The sequence below is a fragment of the Pistacia vera genome, unplaced genomic scaffold (genome assembly GCF_008641045.1).
Source record: "Pistacia vera cultivar Batoury unplaced genomic scaffold, PisVer_v2 Contig1329, whole genome shotgun sequence".
NCBI classification, from domain to species: Eukaryota; Viridiplantae; Streptophyta; class Magnoliopsida; order Sapindales; family Anacardiaceae; genus Pistacia; species Pistacia vera.
In genome coordinates, this window is record NW_022195390.1 from 59,847 (window position 1) to 83,907 (window position 24,061).

The window sequence follows — 24,061 nt, forward strand, 5'->3', positions numbered from 1 at the left end:
TTGACTAGTTTGACCCATTGGACCAGTTGAACACATTTGACCCTCTGTGTGATGTGGTTGCATGAGCACTATTGGATCCTTGTAAAAGAGAGTAATTTATGACCGTTGGATTGCAAAACTTGATTTGGGCCGTTCGTTCTTTCATATAAAAGGACATCATTTGCAAGGTTTGGAAGCCCTAGTCTCTTACTCAATTTTTTTTCTTTGAAGCCAATTAGGCTGAGGATGCTGTCTGTGCACCAACAAAAGCAACGACGTTGCCAAAATGAGCATTGTCTATAATAACCCACCGTTGACTCTTCTCTTTGATGGCTAATTAAAAAATGCGGTGAAGGCCAAAATTTTAGTTTTGAACGGAAGGAAAGCCTCGTTGAGGCCGAGGAGAAAACGGCTGAGCCGTTCTTGGTCATGAATTCTTTTTAATTGATTGAGGGTTGTCGGCGGTCCATCAAAGATCTCTTCGACCATGTCTAATGCGGTCCACATGATGGATAACTTGTTGAAATACGCCTTGACCGTTGAATTCCCTTGCTTGATGTTGGCACATTGTTGCCAAAGAGGAAAATTTTAGCCAAATTTAACTTTCCATACGTATCCTTTATGTTTGTCCACATTTCAACAACTATTTTAGTCGATGGCAGTTTGACCGTCACTTCCGAGGATAAATAGTTGCTGATCCAAGGTTTGACCAGCATGTTACATCTCTTCTAGTGACAGTGGAGATCTAATTCGATTGGTGGTTGGACTATGTCATCAATGAAACTTTCCTTGTCCTAGGTTATGAGGGCTTGTTGGAAATTGTGAGCCGAGGTGGTATAGTTGTCGGATCCGGTTAATGGTTGTTTGATAAGGACCAGTTCCTTTCCATTTGAGGCCAGTGCATACAACACATCACCTGGTTTAGGGCTATGGTTGATGATGGAAGCATTTGGAAAGTAAACGAGTAGGAATTCGTACTTGTTTGGTGAGAAAGACCCGGGTTGTAATCCGTTATGCCAAAAGGGTATGGAAATGGATTTGGGCTTGGTTCGATGGAGGATGGATTTGGGCCAGTTGTAAGGTTTGGGCTAGTTGAATTTGGGTCATTTGGAGATGGATTTGGGCTGGTTTCAGAAGGATCAGAAACCAGGCCTAGGGCACCCAAAGTTGGGCATGGTGCTGGATTCACTATGGGTTCATTTTGGGCCTGCAAGGGTGGGCTTTGTTCTATAGGGTTTGTGTTTGGATTGGTTGCAATATGGATTTTGAGGAGATTGGTTGTTCTAACCCAGTATTTATGTCTTTTTGTAGGGATAGAAAAAAGTGGTTAGATTCAAGGATTCTAATTGAATATATGTTTGATTTTGCAGGGACAAAACAAAAATTTAGAAGAGTAGAAGTTGGATTAGGTTGAGATGCTCTAATGCCATGTTAGAGTTTGATAAGAATGGCAAGGAAGAAACAAGGATTGCTAGAGTATGCCTAAAGAGAGAAGAAATAACAGAGAACTTTTATGTTTTGTATATTTTGTATACTTGTACGTTGTCCAATTTGTACAAAAATTTAGGTGTAAGAATGTAAATACAATCTTGTAATAAAGTCATAATTACATAAAATCAGGAAGACTGATGAAACGTAATATCTGGAATCAAGGTGTAATCACAGCATTCTGGAATCAAGGCATAATCACAACATTCTGGAATCAAGGCTTAATCACAACATTCTATATTCCATCATTATCACTTTAGATCATGCTCGTTGGTCCAGAAAGCTTCTACATCTAGAGCTTAAGTTTGAACAACCATTACTAATTTGCTTCAAACAAGTTCTTTATCAAGCCTTAAGCTACTTATTTGCTCTAAAAAGCTTTTGCATCATGAATTCAAATCTAAACAACATCTTCTGATTTGCTTTAGACAGATTTTATATCAAGTTTTAATCAACTGATTTGTTCTAAGGGGGCGTTTGGTTCAGGAATATTAGATTACTAGGAATGTTGGATCACTGGAAAGATAGATTACCTTGGAAGATTATTGGGAATCTTAAGAAAAATGTGTTTGATTAGTTGGTGGGTATGTTATATTAATATGTTTGGTTATGGGGAATAAATTGGTGGGTATGTTATTTAAATTACCAAATTGTCCCCTTTTCAAATATTAATATAATATTATTTTTATTATTAATTTTTGAATAATTTCTTTTAACCCCCAATATTTCAGATTTAGTTAAAACACTCCCGCTTATATAAAACTTTAATTTATTACGAAATCACCCCCACCACCTGCCGCCACCATAGACCACCATCGAAAGTCTTCGAAAGTCCCCATCAGTAGCTGACCGTGACTAAGAGGCTTCGATATGGTCGTTTTCGGCCATATTGATGGCCGAAATGGACATATCAGGTCAGATCTAGTCGCTAACGGCCATATCCCTGGCCATTATCAGTCATGGACCTGGCCGTTAGCGGCCATATCTATTCCGGCCAGGTCCATGGTCGTTAACGGCCAGATCTCGTCCAGATCTGGCCGATAATGGCCAGGGATCTGCCCGTTAGCTGCCAGATCTGGCCTGATATGGCCATTTTCGGCTATCAATATGGCCGGAAACGGCCATATCGAAGCCTCCTGGAGTTTCCTGGTGATTTCCGGCGGCAGCCCATGGTGGTTGGCCGCTGTCGGTGGTGGTGGCTGGGTGGCAATGGTGGTGGCGGCTGGGCGGCAATGGTGGTTTGTAAATTATTTTAAATATAAGGGCATTATTGTCCAAAATTTTAATTAAACAGGGATAAAATTGAAATAGGATATTAATGTAAATTTGTTTTAAAGTAGGGGTATTATCGTCCAAAATTTTTATTAATAAGGGATAAAATTGTAACAAATAAAAATAACCCTAGTAATCTCAAAATATCTAAGAAAATAGAGGTAATCAGATTACCTCCGATATTATCAATAGTAACCACTATTAGTATTTGAAGATTACCGGTATCTTATATTACTTGACAATCAAACATGATAATCAAGTAATATAAGATGATATTACCCCAGTAATCCCATATAATCCCCAACCAAACGCCCCCTAAAAAGATTCTATGTCAAGAGCTCTAGTTTAAAAAGTCTGTCCATGGGTCAACATCATTTGTTAAAAATTACTTTTTGTGACAGACTTACGATGACCGTGACAATTATTTTAGAATTAGTCATAAAAGCACTGATCTAGATTAAAATCTGTTTTTTTTTTATATTGTAATACTAGGTCATCAAAAAAAAAAAAAAAAAAAAAAAAAAAAAAAAAATCCTTAAAAACTATAACACGTTGTAGACATCAGTGTTTTCATATTGGCTTCCATGGTCTTCCAGTTGCTCCGGTATTTTAATAAAAAGATTGTTCAACAAAAAGATTAATATGGCTCAAAAAACATCAATCTATTATTAAACAAATCAATTGATTCTTTTGTCAAACCAAGAAACAAATCAATAACACCAATCTCTTAATTTTTTTAATATATTGTTATATATCCGTAAACAACTTAATGTCTGTAAATTAATAAAATAGGGCAGTGTTAAAAGCTTTTGGAAGTTGTTGAAAGAATCTTTGGATGAAAAAACATAATAATAATTTTAGAAGCAACTAATTTTGACCATATTCTAAAATGAAAGTGATGGAGTTGTAGGGCTAATTTGTAATTGCTTTGTCACAAGAATGTCTATATATTGACCTATACACTTAACTTGAAATATAGAGTAAGGAATTGTAGTTGAAAGAAAAAAGAAATGTGGAAGCTGAAGTTTTCAGAAGGAAATGATGGATGGATTAAAAGTGTAAACAATCACATAGGCAGACAGTTCTGGGAATTCAAACCAGAGCTTGGAACTCCTGAAGAAAAAGCACAAATTGAAAGACTTCAGAATCGCTTCACCAAAAACCGTTTTCAACAAAAACATAGTTCTGATCTCATTATGAGATTTCAGGTAACTAATTATTAAGATTATATATATGTAGTTTGTTATATGAGATGCATCAATTAGGTTTAGATTTATTAATGTTTGTATGTAGTTTGCAAAAGAGAATCCAATAGAGAAGATGGTGCTTCCTGATCTGATGAAAATAAAAAGTGAAGAAGAAATAACAGAGGAAGTGGTGAGAAATACATTGAGAAGAAGTCTGAGATTCTATTCAACTCTGCAAACTGAGGATGGCTTCTGGCCTGGTGACTATGGTGGCCCTCTCTTTCTTCTTCCAGCCTTGGTATGCATGCTTCTATTTCGTTTTTATCAATATTACATTAAACATTTATTATTTTTAAAAATATATGAAAAATAAACTCAAATTAATTCTGTAAAAATAAAAGTATAATGTTGGATTAATCCTATAATACATGTTAGCGTTTTCATTAAAAGACACTTAAGTATCGTTGGAATCAAGAAGACCCAAGTATTAATTAATTTGTTTGAGAAAATCATTTTGTTGTTATCATATAAAGTGACAAAAACAACATACTGCATGCGGAGATAGGCAGATAGCAACCTTCTCATAAAAAATAAAAGACTAAACGACATATTCCCACCCAAGGTTTGACGAAATTCTCAGTTGGTATCCCAAGTTATATTTATTCTAGATTCCCACCCTTAAAATAATAGTGTTAGCAATTTTTAGGGTTTAGAGGGTGCAAGTACCATAATGCCCTTAACCCCAAATTAATAAATCATGTTTTAACCCCTAAATTAGTAGAATTATAAAACTTACCATTTTATTTTCAAATTATGTCAAAAACACCCTCAGTCACTACAGACCCTCATCAGAAACAGCCCGATCTGGGCTATTTCTAACGACGTCAAACCCCCTGGTCATCTCCATCACCTTCCTTGTAGTCCCTCCAATCGTCGGCGTCGTTAGGCTTAGGGTTTCGGTGTTCTTCACTGGATTCCGGTCGATTTTGACGGCGAAAATCCAATTGGACACCACCAATGCAATCATCGTCTCTAAATCTATAAAACCCCCTAGCAACCATTTCATCGCCGCTCGCCGGTCGAGAGTTTGTGTTCATCAGCCCTTTTTTGGTGAAGTGGTGGATGGCAAACGGTAAGCTGTCGTGGTTGGGAAGGGTAGGGGTTTTGTAGGGGAGGATACGAGGAGTCAAAATGGTGGTGGTGGTTGGGGTTGTCGCTGTTCAAAATAGCTGAAAACCGACAAAAACTAGTAGCATGTCGCGGTTGTCGTGGCCGGCGATCGACGAGTGATGAGGGGTTGTGAAGGGTATGGTTTTGTAGAGGGGAGGATGAGGGTTCAAATGGTAGTGACAAGGGTGATTTTGGGTGGAAGAATTGTTGAAAAAAGGGCAAAAAACGTCGGGGATGCCGTCTACTAACATGCGCTAGAGGAGTGTTAGAGGTGACGGTCTGCTAATGTGCACCTCCCATGTAAAATGACCAATTTACCCCTTTATCGTTACATCAAACATTTTTTGATCACTTTAAGGGTGAGAATTTGGAATAAATGTAACCTGGGGTACCAACTTAGGATTTCGTCAAACTTTGGGTGGGAATATGTTGTTTACTCAAAATAAAATAAGAAATAATAAATTAGATTATTTTCCTTTTCACAAAATGGTCCCTATATTGTCACAGTCACAAACTTAGTATATTTATCTTTTCTTTGATTTTTTTAAATTGAAAACTTAATTATTGTAGACTTTCAAATATTTAACTGCATGCATGAATATTATTTATAGTTGAATTAATTTATCCATCATTTGTCGTAAACTTGCTCAAGATATGTTAAATAATAAATCTAATTTAATCATAAAAAATGTTTTCTATTGGCCATGGATCTAAATGAGATAGTTACACTTGGCTAAGTTGCTTGTAAGAGAACCAATTTTCAATGAACCGACAGGGTTTATTAAGTGAAGTTATTATTTGGTACAAAAAATAATCAGAGAATATGATGAGCTTGCTTATAAGAATGAACAGTGATCTTCCAAATCTTTTATGGCACATTATTTAAATATTTAACTACAAGTTTTATCATGCACGAGGTGATAAATTAGTTTTATTTATTTATATTGTTTAGGTGATTGGCTTATTTGTTACGGGAGCCTTGAATACAATACTACATCTGGAATACCGAAAAGAGATGCTTCGTTATCTATATAATCATCAGGTATTTTTTTTTTTTTTCTTTCACTCAAATTATATATATAATAAAATTTATATTATAATGGAGAATTATAGCTTTAGTAATATATATTGTCCAATTATGTCATTGGGGTTAATTCCAACCTAATTATTTAATGGGGAGAACGACATTTTCCCACCCAAAGTTTGGCGAAACGACATTTTCTCACTCGTCAAGTTTCAAAATGACACTTTTTCACCATTTGTCAAGTTTTGTTAGTATTTACTGTTAATATTTGACTGAAAAAACGAAAATATCTTTAAATAGTTTCTTTCTTATTAGTTTATTATAAATTAAAATTTAGTTAAGTCAAAGTCTTTACTCGATTATTTATTAGTTCAAGTGTAAATATTTTTTTTTCCTTTGTTTATTTAATTAATTAGGAATATTGATTTTTTATGTTAATTGGTAAAAATGAAAAACATTATAAATTTAGTAGATTATTGAATAATAGTGATGAGATATAGATGACATTATAAATAAATGAATATTAAGGTCATTTAACTTTAAACAATTCCATAGCATTACTCTTAACTTTTTAGGTGGGGTTAACTATTTTTTCTTTTTTGATTTTTTGGCTAAATAAAAAATAATAAAAATTTTATAAAGTCATTTTGTTGAAAGGTATTTTTGTTTTATCAGTAAAATATTAACGGGAAACATAACAGAACCTAACGAAGGGTGAGAAAGTGTCATTTTGAAACTTGAAGGGTGAGAAAGTGTCATTTGGCCAACCTTGGGTGAGAAAATGTTGTTCTCCCTTATTTCATGCCTAAAGATAGTAATATCATCTAGAATACTAGAACCAATTTAGATTTGAACCCATGATTATACCATATAGTTTCTGTCGATACAATCTATATGATAAATAATAAATTCATATAGAAAAATAAATAAATAAGAATAAAACGAATGCTATGAGATGAATAAGTGGCAGAGCCAGGAATTCAAGTGAAGATGGGCAAATTAAAAAAAAAAAAAAATGATATAATTTATAATTTTCAATGTATAATGATAAATATTAAAACATTATCACTATTGATAATATTTTTATTCAATATAGTTACAAATTTTTTTGACGTGTTTTAATATTTCCTAAAGATAAACTAAATTAAAAACCATTTAGAATAGAATTTCTAATATAATAAGAGATTTATAAAAATTATGAGTTTTTTCCTTTTTTTAATTTTCAGGGTTGGTGTTGGTGCTGGCTCTGTCATTGAGATTAACTATGTATGAAGGACCATTAACAAATGACCTAAATACAGAAATGTTTTGATTAATTTATATTAGTTTAAACCTTTCATTCTTGTTCGTTCATTTTAATTAAAAATTATACTATAACTGAGTATACTTAACCCTTGATATTTAATAAACAAGTTATATATAATTTAACATATGGTCTTTTATATTTTAATATATTGTTGTGAATTTCAAATTTATTGTTATAAATTTGATGTTTGACATTCTATTATGAGTAAGAAGTTAAATCAATACCGAAAAATATTATATCACTATTTCTAAATTTAACAATAATAATAACCATATTGTAGAACAAAGATGGGGGTTGGGGATTACACATAGAAGGATGCAGCACAATGTTTTGTACAGCGCTCTCCTATGTGGCTTTGAGATTACTTGGAGAGGAAATGGACGGTGGAGATGGCGCCGTAGAGAACGCACGAAAATGGATCATTGATCGTGGTGGAGTCACGTCCATACCATCTTGGGGAAAGATGTGGCTTTCGGTATGTTTAATTGTTTTTTTTCTCGTCATTATACAGTATTACTATAATTAATTTCTTTAATAAATGGGTGTTGAATCTCCTCAATTATAGTATTTTTTTTTTTTATCATAATTTGAGTAAATAATTAATGGAATCAATTAAATTATGAATGCATATAACTCTAGCTAAAAGGAATAAAATGTATTGCAGATACTTGGTGTATACGAGTGGAGTGGCAATAATCCTCTACTTCCTGAGATGTGGCTTCTCCCTCACTTTCTTCCCATTCATCCAGGTTTCAATTCTCTATTTCTCTTTATTTTCTATTAAAAAAAAATAAAGTGTATTAATTTAATTTATAATAGATTTAATATAAATTTGATGATAGTAATGGAAATGCAGGACGGATGTGGTGTCACAGTCGCATGGTATATTTGCCAATGTCATATTTGTATGGCAAAAGATTTGTGGGACCAATTAACTCTCTTATTGTTTCTCTTAGGAAAGAGCTTTACACTTTTCCTTATCACTATGTTGATTGGGACCATGCCAGGAATCAATGTGCCCAGGTATTCTTTAATTCTTTCTTTGTCTTTTGTCTCTATCTCAATTATATTTCTTAATTAATTTTGTTTGTACTTGGACTTATTATTAATTGAAGTTTTTGCATTGACTATTTATTAGGAGGACCTTTACTACCCTCACCCAATGATACAAGACATAATGTGGGGTTGCATTGACAAGTTTGTGGAACCTCTTCTAATGAAATGGCCTTTGCGTAAGGTGATGAGAGAAGCTGCTCTCAAGACAGTAATGAAACACATCCACCATGAAGATGAAAACACTCAATATATATGCCTTGGTCCTGTTAGTAAAATACTCAACATGGTGTGTTGTTGGGTGGAGGACCCTAATTCTCAACCATTTAAGCTTCACCTTCCAAGAATTAAAGACTATCTTTGGATAGCTGAAGATGGAATGAAAATGCAAGGTTACAATGGATCTCAATTCTGGGATGTTGCTTTTGCTGTTCAAGCCATCCTTTCTACTAATCTTGTTGATTCAGAATATGTCGCTTCCTCCATGCTTAAGAAAGCACACTATTTCATCAAAAACACTCAAGTATGAGATCAATTTGGATATTAGAAATTCACCTTTGTTTCTTTATACTTCATTTGAAAACTAATCTATTTTCAATTTAAATTAGGTCCCAGCAGACAGCTCTGGTGATCTAAGTTCTTGGTATCGCCACATTTCCAAGGGAGGATGGCCTTTCTCTACCCCAGATAATGGTTGGCCTGTATCCGATTGTACTGCTGAAGGATTAAAGGTACTCCAATTCTCAATTACTTCTTAATTGTATATTTTTTAATTCATTTATCTAAATTAAGTTTTAAACTAATCCTATTATATAGGCAGCAATTTTATTGTCACAAATGTCATATGATATTGTGGGAGAAGCAATACCAGCAACTCAATTATACGAAGCTGTTAATGTTATTTTATCCTTACAGGTATCACTCAATTAAGCATGCAAATGAATTGATTTAATTATACAAGAGACTATCGAATAAAATATTGTATGAATTATATTACAGAACAAGAATGGAGGTTTTGCGTCATATGAACTCACCAGATCTTATGCATGGTTGGAGGTATGTAATTCATAAATATTCATCTCTCCTTGGATTCCTCAAATTAAATTATTTAAAGTTCTAACCACAGTAAAATATATATGCCTCTATTTCAGATCATGAATCCGGCTGAAATATTTGGCGATATTATGATAGATTATCAGTAAGATCATATAACTCGATAAATTTATCAATAAGAATCGTATAATTTAATGGTGATTCAAATAATTAGTTCAAACTTAACACATATACAGGTATGTGGAATGCACATCAGCAGCAATTCAAGGTCTAAAGTCATTCATGAAAAAGTATCCAGGCCATCGGACTAAAGAAATACAAATATCTATTGCAAAGGCAGTCGAGTTCATTGAGAGCATACAACTAGTAGATGGTTCATGGTAAACTATTTATTAGTTAATTCCCAGCTTCAATTTTTTGTTTTTTTAAAGAAAAAATTGTTGACAAATTTTCTTTAAGGGTATAAAATATGCTTATATGAGGCAGTTTTCTATCTCGCCATGCTAATATAGAAAGATTGTTTGATTAAAATTGGTCAATGTAACTTTACAGATGATAGTTTTCTTTTTATCCAATTTTTAGTTTCATGATTCATCAAGAACCATCACCATGATTGATTAACAATTTCTACTATATTGATATTATCAATATATTATATTCTATAATATTAACTATGTAATTAGAAGTATATGATTAAAAGACTTTTGTGAAATGAATAAAAATAGGTATGGGTCGTGGGGAGTGTGCTTCAGTTATGGAACATGGTTTGGGATAAAAGGGTTGGTGAGTAGTGGAAAGACATATGAAAGTAGCCATTGTATCAGAAAAGCTTGTGAGTTTTTACTATTAAAACAACTACCTTCGGGTGGTTGGGGAGAGAGCTATCTTTCAAGCCAAACCAAGGTAAATCTACCCTTTTCTCTATTTCTTTATTTATTCTGTAATATATATGTTATTTTAATTGTTTTCTTATAAACAGGAATACACAAATCTTGAAGGAAACAAACCACATATAGTAAACACTGCATGGGCAATGTTAGCTCTCATTGAAGCTGGCCAGGTACATATAAATAATATATGCTTTTGCTTTATTATACAAAATAAACACAATCACTTATTCAAAATTGAAGAAGGTTATTCTTTGTGGATTAGGCCCATAGAGATCCAGCTCCATTGCATCGTGCAGCTAAGGTGCTAATTAATTCACAAATGGAAAATGGAGATTTCCCACAACAGGTAACTAAGACACTTTACTGTTGAGGTGCAAGTTTCCTTTATGTAAATTGATACTAATAACAAAGTAGACGCCATGCTTTATTTCACTATGCATTGACTAGTTTGTAATATAGAAATAAATGACTTTATAAAATGAAACATATTCTTAATTTCAAAGAAATTAATGTGTTCACTCTTCTTTATATTTTGATAGGAAATCATCGGAGTCTTCAACAAGAATTGTATGATAAGTTATTCAGCTTATAGAAATATCTTTCCCATATGGGCTTTGGGAGAATATCGCAATCGTGTGTTGCTGTCTTCTGAAAGATATTAAATGTAGAGATTAAAGCCAAAATAACACTACACATAATGAAGGGGTAAAAATGCAAGATGCAATATAACAAGTTTATGTTGAAACATATTTTAAGTGGCAACCTAAATGCTTATGTAAGGCTAAATGATAATGCAATGTAATTTATGGGTTTGTATTTCAATTCCTCAATGTAACTTTTTGTTCCTATATTAAGCTATGGGTAGTGGATCTAGAAACTACTATATAATGTAGGTCAAACTACTCAACCATGTGATAAATAGATTGTATTTATGGTGCCCATCTAACTAGGGGTGAGTGGGTTCGGATACCCTGGTTGAGAACTAGGAACTGGAACATACTTGAAAAGTATCAATTCCTATTTCCTACCTTGGAACCTACCTTGTCGAGTAAGTTCTGGTTCAATGGTACCATGTACTGTTCAATTTTTTTTTTTTTTTTTGGTAAACCAGTAATTATAAAAAAGAATTACAACCTAAGAAGGGGACTTCCCTTTAGAGCCGAAAATCTTGGACATGCCCAAGAAATCGAAAAACAAAAAGAGCCAATAGCATCAAGGATATACAATCCTTATACACAAAATCAACATAAGCACAAACCAATCAAGCTGCAAGATCTGCAACAATATCCCAGCATCTGTACAAACTGCTACATGCTAATTCTATAAATCTCCCAGCAGTAGAAAACAAGTTGAAGAAGTCTCTTTAGAACAACAAAACCAGCACATACTGCACAGTCTTCCCAACAATTAGCATAATTAGCATTCTCCCATAAGCTGCATAACCTGCAAAGTGTAGATTCTTGTAGCCGCAAGCCTTTGCCAGCACTCAAATACCTCCAAAACACACTTGGGAGAAGTAAAGAAGCATAAACTGTGTTAGTGTATGCCCTAGGAATCAATTGTGTTATCGGTTTCAGGACATGATGCATTGTAAATATTTTATTAATAAAAGAAAGTATTCTTATTTCACATGTTAATTTATTGCTTATATATATTGCATGTGAAATATTTGGATGATACAGGTCATCAGAAGATCAAATCATTACAGCATTCCCTACGTAAGTAATGTTAGTTGGACAATGACATTACATACTAGTAGACATGGACATTTGGAATATGACCGATTACGATGATACATATGGACATTTGAAATGTGGTCACCGATACATCTTAGAATTGTACTAGTGTACCATTGATCCTTAGACTTTGAGACTTCATGGTTGGATTTGACATAAGATGCATACAGTTCATTTGGTGTATAAGCATGAGACTAGTTATATTTTGTGCAAGAAGCCGGTTTGGTCATATGTTATTCATGTGTGAGGACAAGTCATGGTCAAGATAGAATCCATTGACTTAAAATAGTTTGATCTCGAGTTCCCAATTGAATGTCAATAGAAACTGGAAAAAAGAAATCTCTGGCCAGAGTATAAAATGTCACATGTAAAATAGTTTCATGATGACATGTTCAATTGTATTGATTAACGATTCAATTATAGATTAAGTTAAGGCTTTTGACGTACTATGAACTCATTCTTAATCGGGATTAGACGACGGAGGATTTTACTATATGGAACATACGATTGAAAAAGGTTTATTGGATTTTAATTTCATTGTGGCTTAAGGTTATGGAGCATTGCTAGATGCCTACCATGACCGGTGGGAGTTTCAATCATAAAAAGTTTTGACAAAATATATCGTAATATGATATTGGGCCCATAGCTAGACCTAGCAAAACTGGTGGGTGGGCCGGGTACGGGTCCAAAATATTGGACCCGTGCCTTACCCTATACAGGTACGGTTAGACCCGCTGGTGGACCCATTTTTTCTCTCTCTAGATTTTAGCTTTTCTTTCACCCCTAACAGTTTTCAATTATGATAGTTACACCCCCAAAATTCCTGCAATTTTAATTTTTTACATTTACACCCCCTAAATCAACTACTCTAAATTCAATTCAATTTTGACTTAATTTAGATACATAAACATTCCAACATTTTTCTTAGGAATCATGTTATATTGGACCCCACGAAGTGTTAGTGCCTTCAATTACTACTGTTCACTTCTCCATGTCTCATTCTATATCAAACACTAATTCATATATTACAATATCAAAGTAGAAACTTCAGTCCAAAAATCAGTTTGTTTGATACAGAACAGAGGAAAAGACAAATAAGGGAACAACACCAAGACTAGTCTATTGGATGATTATGCATACAAGCTAGAAATTAGAATGTCGGTAGAGAAGAAATCCTAAACACAATTTATTTTAGTCCAAAAAGGTAATAAAACTGGACTAATGGAAATAAAAATATAATCGTAAAAGAGGAATTAGACTCACTTTAAACAAAACTTAAAAGTTAATTACTAACAAATATCACATAGAAGGAAAGAACTGATATCCCAGCATATGTATATACAACATTACAGAAATTCACTAACAACACTCGGATTAAGAAAGAATGAACAAAATCCAGAAATAACATGATAGACAATAACAACAGTTAAAAACTCTAAATCTTCTCTCTTATTTCAAGCATTATTGAAAAAAATTGCCATATCCAGTCACCATATTTCAGAACATATCAACATGGAATCACACACAAGTTCACAAGTATTAAACATAATCTAATCCACCCATAACCTTACACTAAATGAACACCTAGAAAAAAATACGGAGAAAATCAAGAAATACCCAAATAAGAAAACTTGAAGATAACACAACCCATTTGTATATTAATCCTTAACAATCCAAGAACTTTAAAATCCCAAATATTTCAAAAAATAAAAAAGGAAAAAGACAAAACCCATATGGCTAAAGTTATAATACATTGCGAAGAGAGAAATGCATAAAAAGTAAAGCTGTTTATTCCTTGCAGCATTCAAATTGTTTACCAGCCGACGACATCAAAGAGAGGAGATGAGCTGATGAGGATGAGTGACGGCGGGAGTACTCAGTTGACTGATAAAGTGATGAGAGATTGAGAGGCGTGAGAGACTTGAGTTACTGAGAGTTAAGAGATGAGATGCGGTCGTGAGACTGAGAGTGAGAATGAGAGGCGCGCGTGATAAAATTAGGGATTCATTTCAGATTTGGAAAAACGGGTACCCACAGGTGCCCGCAGGTTCACCCGTATAACCCGTCAGTTATACGGGCTGGGCCGGGTATGGGTCTAAAAAAATGGGTATAATATTTTAGACCCGTACCTTATATTTTTTATCCGGGTACTGGCCAACCTGCGGGTGTGGACCCGTTTTGCCAAGTCTACCCACGGCTAGGTCACAATGAACCTAAGTGGTCACATATAAAAAAAAAAAAAAAATACTAGGAGAGAGTAATACATATCGTTAAAAGGTTAACGATGTTTGGATGTAAACGTATGCATCCGAATTTATGTATTGTTAGGGCCAAAAAATGTCCTCGGTCCAAATAGGCCCAAAGACAAAGACTTTCAACAAAGCTTGAGACTAGGGCCCAATTCTTATTGGGCCTGCAATAGAGTTTGCATATCAGGTCCGTTCGATACACCTACCTAGGTTCTCACTAGTTGGACCCAATAAAGGCCTAATTTGTTTAGGCCTCACCGCCTGTTTATCTAGGCCCGGGCCCTTTGATCCTAGACCACCTTCTGAACTTAGGATCTAATTGGAGCCCAAGGTCACCTACTTACCCCGATACTATCTGAACGCTATCGAAGAGGTCTATCATTACCCTAATTCGTCTAAGATTCGTGTCTTAGACCCGTTGAGACTCCCTCTTCTACTGAGGTAAAGGAGCCAAAGGTTTTCCTTTTTCATGAAACCTCAACTGTAAGGACTCTCAGTCCTACCAAGATTCGAAGATCCTATAGTCGATATTTAAACAGAGACAACCCTCTTATAGAGGATATAGACATTACACCTTCAGACCCCGTAGTTCTCACTCTCGAGAATTTTGCATCACTGTCGTAGTTATAGTCTCCGACTAGGCTTCTGGTAACTTTCTCTCTCCCTAACCCTCACTAAATTAGACTCACTCGGCCTTGCTGACTTGAGCGTCGGAGTGCCTACGGCAAACACCACCTCGGTGTTTCTTGTTCGCTTCACGCTTGCTTTCTTGCGTGTGCAGGTACAGCGGATTGCTAGTGGCACAACCTCACGGGATCAGACCCTATTTTGGTAAAGGTAGATTTTTTGCATCTACATGTATTAGTGAGAAATGATTATTCATGGAAAGCTAGCATTTACCAAGGGCAATAAGGACATTTGGTCACTATTGGATTACATTCAATAATGGGCTAATATATAAAATGGGATTAAGTTATATGCCTTTGTTATAAATTTGTTTAAACCAAAGACTTACTATTAAATTGAAATTGTTTCAAGAACCTAGGAACAATAATGAAATTGTATTAAAGAGTTAATAACAATTTGAAATTGTTTGTATTGGTCCAAGTATATAAATGTTTAGAAATCTCATTTTAACGCAATTTTTGCAAGATTGTTTATCTCACTCAAACTCATTGTCTTGGCTCTCTCTCTCTCTCACACTATTTGGGTTGATCACATTTAGAGGATTTTCATGCTCTTTTGAAGACCTTGGAACTCCTTTGAAGCTTCAAAGGTTGTAAAGCTAAAAAAGGTACAATTTCTACCCTAATTAGTGTAAAGAACATGCATTATAAACCTTTTACCATATCTACCATCTTTCCACCATTTTTATCTCTCCCCCCACCTGTAACACCCAAACATTGAGGTACATGATTTAAATTATGTTGTATAGCCCTTAGTTAAATTTTGTTAGAATTATTTTAAGAGAATATGAAGAAAATGCCTTAAACTTGCATTAAGGGTAAAATAGTCTTCTCACTCAAAACTAGTTGATTTTGTGGGGAGTGAAAAGAGATAGAAAATCATAGAGAATTCAATAAAAGTGAAGGCATTTTGGTAATTGACTCAGGGACAAAGATGGAATTTCTAGGAAAGAGTAAGGGCAAAATGGGAAAGTGAGTTTATAAACTAAAATGTTAAGGGTTTGAAACCCTTATTTCGTTCATACCACCCCCACACTCCTCCTCCTTTTTCTCTCAAATTTTCATTTACTTTTCCAAGGAATTTGAGGGCTTTTGAGTAGATTTTCATAGGGTTTTGATTCAAGGCATCAAAAGGTAAGGATTCATGCTCTTTATTCATGTTTTATTTGTGTAAAAGTTGAGTTCTTATGAAGTTTATGCTTAGGGTTAAGAGAAGATTTGAATCCAACAAGAGTAGAGAGCTTAGGAGAGACTACTCAAGCATAAGGTAAGTAAATTCCACTCAAAATCCAACTCAAGCTAAAATTTAAGAATTCAAGTGAGTAGAGATTTATTTTAAATATGCATATTTTGTGATTATTGAGAAATTGAGATGAGATTGATGATGAATAATGCTTATTGTTGGATATATTTGAATATGAGAAGTATATGTGATGATTTGATGATGGGTTGAAATTGGAAGAATTGGAGAAATTTTTTTGGAGTGTGTTTGTCATGTGGGTATGTGATGCTACAAGAGAGTTTTTCTCTCATTTTGGATGGTTTGAGAAATAAATAGAATGATAAATGAATTAGGGTTTGATTATGCACAACTAATGTTTGATGAAATGCCTAAGTGAAAACTGCCCTGTCACAGCCGTGACTTTCTAAGTGATTTTTGGGCATCTTACAGATTGAACTGGGTTAAGAACATAAAAGTTATAGCCCTGTCTCTAAGCTTTAAAACGAGACAAAAATCGTAGCAATCCGATATGTATAACTCAAGTTATGGCTTCTTGAATAAGACCTATACAGAATGACTATCTTTGATGCAACATTGCATTTGTGCATTAAATAAGAAATTTTAAGCATGAGCCATCCATATGCATATAATTGGGTATGTGTAGAAATTTAAGAAAGAATAAAGAATAAAGAATGAAGAATGAAGAATAAAGAAAGAAAGAATAAACCACCCTAAGAATACAGAGAAAGGAAGAATAAGCATTAAAGGATTAAAGAGTGTTAAAAGAAAAGTAAAGGATAGGTTGATGTGATGGGGAACCGTGAGTGTTAAGAAGAATTTCCCACATATACGCCACCATAATTGAGTGGCATAAGAAGAAGAAAAATTATACGGCCCGTAAGAGTGTATGTGGATGAGGGTTGTACCAAGAAAAATTTCCTACATGCATGCCACCTTAATTGAGTGGCCTAAGAAGAAAGAAGAAAGAAGCTTTCGTACGGTCCGCAAGAGTGCATGTAGATGAGGACTGTACTCACTCACACGGCCAAGGTTCCAAATCCATACATTAACCGAGACCGATCGGCAAAGAATAAGAAAAGAAAAGAAAAGAAATAGAACAAGAAAATAGAAATAAGAAAGAAAAATTTTTTTTTGCATTATTGCTTATGCATTTTATTCATTTATATTTCTATGAATTTCATCATGGTTAGGAAGAATAGAAAGAATAAGAAAGAAAGAATAGAAAGAAGTAGAAAGAAAGAAAATAACAGTGAGAGTAAGAAACAGAGGAAGAAAAATAGTAGAGTAAGGAAAGAATTAAAGAGTGATGCACGGGGATAGCGAAGTTGAGGATTTACTTACTGAGCATTTTTGTGCTCACCTTGTTGCTTTCTATGTTTTTGCAGGAAATAGGTGAGGATGCGGTCGGATGGACATCGGCAAGCGAAGAGGAGAGACATGGCTACACTGTCCACCATTTTGATAGTTTTTGTATATGTTATTTTTGTACTATGTAAAGAATGTATACATTAAGTAAAGAAAAATTTTGGCCCAACTACTTTTTAGTCAATATATATATGTATTTTATTAAGTATATTTTATGAGCATATTAGTAGAAAGAAGTCATTAGTCATTACACCCTTCCCCCCGCCCCCCAAAAAAAAAGGCATATTCTCTGTCAACCTGCATGGACCACACACTCTGCCATACCACTAACACTCTTCTACAAAACATACACCCCTACAGCCATGGTCAAAGCTGCAACTCTAAACCCCTCTAATAGAACCCAAACTGCATTTATTTGCTACTGTTGCACTGCACAAATAGATTACTTCACTTGAGAACTATGGAAAATGTAGCAGCCACACTGTTGCTACTCCTCCAAAGATCCTACACGACTTTTCTGAATAACCAACTGACACCACCAATTGCAGCATTTTCAGGAGGCAACAATGATTACGGTTTGCCAGTTGCATTTTCCAACTAATCACCTGATGCAGGAGCATTGCTACAATCGTCAACAGCAACCTGAAAGCAAAGTGATCTACATAACAAATCAAGTGGGCTGGGTAATGAGATCGTGAAGCGAGCTTGAACAAGATAGGTCGTGCTTTAAGTAGCAAGGAGATACGGGTTAAGCTAAGAAGACTTAGAAAATAAATGTAAATGTTTTACTTTTGTTTTAATGTTCTAGAAAGGGACACGTGTACTGAGGAGGATCAAAGTAAAGACATTTGTCCTTAGGGTTGTCAGGATTGGAAAAAGTGTAGGATTTCAGGTAGGGTTTTTGTGCGTCTATTTTAGGGCACTGTTCACAATGTAATTGAGCTTTTTTGGAGAAATACAACGAAAAGTCCAAGAAACCTTTGTGGTCACTTTTTTAGAATCCTTTTGTGGGTTCCTGTCCTTAGTGGGCATTTATCAGTAAGTCCTTGGTTATAATCTATGTTGTGTTTCTGGTTTAACTTTATGGTTATGGAAAGACAATAGTGTTGGGATTTGACAAGCCAGATTCACAGTTGGGCCTTAACTCTTTGGATCTCATTCTTAGTGGAAAAACTCTGATAGGATCACCATTTGGAGGAGTGAAAGCCAAATCTGATATTCCAAATCTGCTGAAACGTTACATGGATTAGGTAATTTAACAGTTTTATAATATTCTTTTTGGGAGTATTCTAGCATGGCTAGCTTGATTGAGAAGCTTATGTTGTATCCCGTGTTAGTTCATAATTAATTTGGTTAAAGATGCAGCCTTTTATACAAGTAATCTATATCTACTCAGAAAATGAGACTTGTGCCTATTGGAAATCTGAATCTACTCTGATACCATGTTAAAAATCGGAGGAGTAAAAAATAAAATAAAGAACAACACAAATATTACATACAAAGGCACACAATATTTTACGTGGTTCGGCATAACTTGCTTACATCCACAGATGAGAGGGTTTTCACTATAATAATATGAATACGATACAAGTGTTTCATCACACTATTAACTTAGTACCTTTACTTAGGTGGGCATCCCGTTCCTATGGTGTTTAATACCTCTTGGTATTTACTCGATACATATAGTATCCTTACATCAAAACCCCTTGTATCCTCACATTCTCTCTTTCTCTTATTCTTTCTCTCATAACCTTGAATTGGCTCTAACTCCCCTATTTATAGGTAAAATAGGACATTCTTATTCTACTAGAATTCATATTCCTTTTTCTAATAGAACTCTTCTAATTTAAATCATTATCCTATTTTAACTTAAATAAAGTCTTAAACCAATTCTTCTTTCTTAATACATCTCACAATAGAAAAGGAAAACAATGATTCTTAGTTACAAATTCCTAAACTAGAAATTTGCCTAAAACTTAAATTCCTTTTTCTTCTTGTTTGTCTTTTCTTTTGCTTGCCTTTTCTTCATCAATTACCAAAAAGTGTTCACATTCTAACACTCTTCCTTGAACCTTTTTGGTAATTCATCTTCTAAGTTTGTTCTTCATTCTCTTACTTCTCATTTCTTCTACAACTTCAACCTTCCACCCTTAGTGTTGGCTTATTCTTCAACCAACTATTGGTTTCTTCTTTAGCCTACTATTGGCTTCTTCTTCTTTAGCCCACTGTTGGCTTCTTCTCTCCAACTTGTGTTGTAGTCTCTTCTTTTCTTCCTCAAGTTCATCTTGTCAACAACCTCATTCCTACCCGATGTGAGAATTTTGGAGTTGACCACCCTACCTACCTTCTTTTGCTTCTGGCGCTTAGCGTGACACTCTCTCCCACCCAAATCTGATGACACCTTTGTCGTCATGGCCACCCTGCCTACCACTCCCTTCTGGCGCTTAGCGTGAGTCAGGTCTAGGATAGTTTGGCTCTAATGTTTCATCTTCCACAAGTCCCTTAATAAAATAAGCTTTGATACCATGTTGGAAATCTGAATATGCTCTGATACCATGTTGAATATCAAAGGAGTAAAAAATAAAATAAAGAACAGCACAAATATCACATACAAAGGCACACGATATTTTACGTGGTTTGGAATAACTTGCCTACATCCACGGATGAGAGGGTTTTCACTATAATAATTGAATATGATATAAGTGTTTCATCACACCATCAACCTAGTACCTTTACTTAGGCGGACATCTCGCTCCTATAATGTTTAATACATCTTGGTATTTACTCGATACCTGTAGTATCCTTACACCAAAACCCCTTGTATCCTCACATTCTCTCTTTCTTTTATTCCTTCTCTCATAACCTTGTATTGACTCTAACTCTCCTATTTATAGGTAAAATAGGACATTCTTATTCTACTAGGATTCATATTCATTTTCTTAATAGAACTCCTCTAATTTAAATATCATTCTTCTATTTCAACTTAAATAAGTCCTAAATCAATTATTCTTTCCTAATACATCTCACAATAGAAAAGGAAAATAATTATTCTTAATTACAAATTCCTAAACTAGAAATTTGCCTAAAACTTAAATTCCTTTTTCTTCTTGTTTGCCTTTTCTTCTTGATTGTCTTTTCTTATCAATTACCAAAAAATGTTCACATTCCAATAGTGCTACTATGAGAGAGTTAAGAGATATAGAGCTTGAAGAGTTGAGAAGGTTGCTTCAAGAAACCCAGTTGCAAAACGAGCAATTCTGCCAGAGAGTATTACGATTGGAAAACATAGTTTTCTAAATGATTATGCATTTACAAATCTTTATTTGGATATTATTTACTATACTATAATTCTTAGAGGCTAGTCTCTCACCCTGTTTTTTAAGTTTCGGTTTAATAAAGGGTTAAAAAGTAGTCGGTATATGAAACTTGTGTTTAATTTTTGGACATTATATATATTCTTGGAAACCACTATTTTTATTTAGCTATTTATATATAAATAGATGGTTGGCTCTAATTGGCCTAGATATTGGTGTAAATTCTTAGGTTAGCGTATCATTTGTATGTTGTAATTAACGCTATATCGACCATTGGTTATAGTAGTTGATGAGTGTTTGATGCACTATTTGGTTGTTAATCGATGTGGTTAATTAATTGTGGATGGACTAGAGGTCCTATAAAGTGTTTTATTATGATTAGGTGAATTTTTTTTATTACAAGTTTTTATAAGTTGTAGATTTGGAGAATGTCTATATTGCAGGGGAGATGTTGCCAAAAATTTTTAGGTTACTTATTTTTGTTCCAGATTTTCTATGTTGCTTCATTTAATTGACTGAAATTCAAACTATTTACATTCTAGAGAATTTCACATGTTGAAAAATACTATATATTCAAACTTTTCATACAAATTCATCTATACAAACTGAGGTGTTTTAAAGTGATTGAGTGAATTTGATTTAGAGATAAACTAAACAATTAAAAAAGGATGATATGTCAAACATGGAGGGTTGTCACATTGGTTTGTAAGAAATAGTTTGTATGTGTATAATTATTCTATCCTCCTACTCACACTATTAAAGTAGATGATTATAATGGTAGGATGTTCCTACAAGGGTTAATTAAGGTGTACGTAAACCGATAACTGTTTAAGACTACAAGTGTTAATTAAGTTGTACATAAACTGATAAGTGTTTAAGAAAAAAAATGAAGAATTATTCACTGGCTGTGACACAAAACAAATAAAAAATGACATAAACATGCAACTTTTTCTCTCTCCAATTTTTAATACTTTCTTTAACTTATAAGCACATGTATCTCATTCATGCGTCACATTTCACAAAATCATTATGATCACCAGGATAAAATTGTTTTACTCTTTAAAATTCAAATTAAAAACAAAATGATACCCAATTAAAGGAGATTTTGAGCAGATTAAATACCAAAATTATTATTTAACATTACTTATATTTGTTTAAACTATTTGTTAGAAGACACTTTCAGATAATCATACCCAACATGTTTCCTTTTTTCATTTTAATAATTCTATTTTAAAACAAAAATGCCTTGACTCATTTTCGAACTTTAAAAATAGACACCCACAAATTTCATTAATACCCCTCATTCAGGGTCGGCTCAAGGGGTAGGCAGATGAGACACCTACCTAGGCCCACCCCCCCAAAAAAAAAGGGTAAAAAAGAGTCTAATTTTTTTTAAATATATTACAAAAATAAAAATAGTGTATAATTTTTCATCTAGGTCTACCCAAGAGTCCCCAAAAAAAAAAAGCAAAAAAGACCCAAATTTATTATAAACTTTTTACATATATTCCTACCTAAAGTTTGACAAAATAGTAAGTTTTTACCTCTAGTTTCATATATTTCAATTTACGCTCCTAAATTAATACATTGATTTTCTTTTAACAGTGAAAGGCTAAAATGGTAATTTATATGTATCAAATTACTCACCCCCAATTCAATCCCAAAATTCGACATTCACATAAATCATCTCCACCTCTCTTTTGCCGCCAACCGTTTGGAGCTGTTTTCAATCGATTTTCTCACCAAAATCGAGTAGAATCATCACTTTATCATTTCCCAAGTGTTTTCCCAGCTTTGATAGCCCTCGATTTGGTCAATTTTTGATGAATCTTGCAACCTAACTCCACCGCCCGTGACAGCCATTTCCAACCTTTTCGGCATGTACCTAGCGTTATTGACCTTCCCCGACACCACCATCTTCCTCCCCTCAGCCCTCTCACCAAAACCCCTATCATACCTCATCCGTTTACTCTGCCAATCGCCGGCCACCAATACCTTTTGGGCCATGACTTCTCAAGCCTTTTTCGGTCAATCCTGGCATTAGAAATCACTCATTTCACCACCCATCGCTTCTCCAACATTTGCTCTCCAAAACACCCTACCAACCTGACCTTGTTAGCCTGTCAGTCGTCGTCCACCTCTCCCAGTGATTTTACATCTCAAAAGGCAAGAATAATAAATTTGATATAATTTTTTTAATATATGCTTATATTATTAGAAGACCCCCAAAGTAACTCTTACCTAGGGTCACAAATGTTTTTGAGACGACCCTTCCCTCATTCCAGTTCTTTTTTTTATTTTAAAAGAGTAAACGTTTAATTGTCTTCACTCAATGTTATATGCAACCCATTATCATTATTCCTAAAACATAATTTTAGATTTTCAAATTGAAGTTCATAAAACTTAAAACTTAAAAAAACAAAAGCAATTCATATAAAAAATTAACGTATTGACATAATATACCTAAACAATACAAACAACTATTGCTGTCAGAATAACTAATGATAATTTGAAGGAAAAAAAAATTAACTTGAATTAAAAAAAAAGAATAAAAAGCAACTAAAAACTTATTTTTAATAATAATATTACTTGTAAAGTGATATATTTACTACAAAAGGTTTTCCTCCATCAAACTCTCTCTTAGGTTTAAAATTCTTTCACTTTTCTAACATATGGTATTTAAGTAAGCTTATAAGAAGTAAGAACTAAAATTTATAACATAGGTGAGGCGTCAAATTATTTATAAATAATAAGGGAAGGCATTTTAGTTTAATAATTTAATATAATTATAAAAATTACTAAAAAGTAAGGATTCTTTGGCCCAATAATGGGTCAATAGAACCACTCTTTTCAAAAATAGTTTTTGGACACAACCTTAAAAACCAACGTCAAATCATAAAACAATCAAAATTCTTTTTCACAGTTTTCTATAGTTTTTACTTTTTAATGTAAAAAACAATTTTCTTAAATATGATATCAAACATATTTTGAAAAAAAATAATCATATTTTAGTTTTTGAAAAAAAATAATCATATTTTAGTTTTTG

At 33.8% G+C, this 24,061-nt stretch overlaps 1 protein-coding gene across 1 annotated transcript; it reads left to right on the forward strand.

Annotated features, from left to right (window-relative positions):
• Positions 1–3,734: 3,734 nt before the first annotated feature.
• On the forward strand, positions 3,735–11,353 carry LOC116122245 (cycloartenol synthase 2-like). The gene is made up of 16 exons (XM_031408137.1): positions 3,735–3,947; positions 4,033–4,224; positions 6,049–6,138; positions 7,707–7,901; positions 8,091–8,175; positions 8,283–8,449; positions 8,565–9,002; positions 9,088–9,210; positions 9,296–9,394; positions 9,479–9,535; positions 9,631–9,677; positions 9,769–9,912; positions 10,258–10,435; positions 10,512–10,592; positions 10,685–10,768; positions 10,962–11,353. Exons 1-16 carry the CDS (start codon positions 3,750–3,752, stop codon positions 11,082–11,084), a joined length of 2,301 nt encoding a protein of 766 aa, XP_031263997.1. The 5' UTR covers positions 3,735–3,749; the 3' UTR covers positions 11,085–11,353.
• Positions 11,354–24,061: the final 12,708 nt, after the last annotated feature.

What these genes read in the sequence shown, in the direction of transcription:
- LOC116122245 (XM_031408137.1), top strand. Translation starts at nt 3,750, where the DNA reads ATGTGGAAGCTGAAGTTTTCAGAAGGAAATGATGGATGGATTAAAAGT. An exon ending in TCTTTCTTCTTCCAGCCTTG is followed by an intron (nt 4,225 to 6,048) that starts GTATGCATGCTT and finishes TATATTGTTTAG; the next exon opens with GTGATTGGCTTATTTGTTAC. An exon ending in ATGGAGATTTCCCACAACAG is followed by an intron (nt 10,769 to 10,961) that starts GTAACTAAGACA and finishes ATATTTTGATAG; the next exon opens with GAAATCATCGGAGTCTTCAA.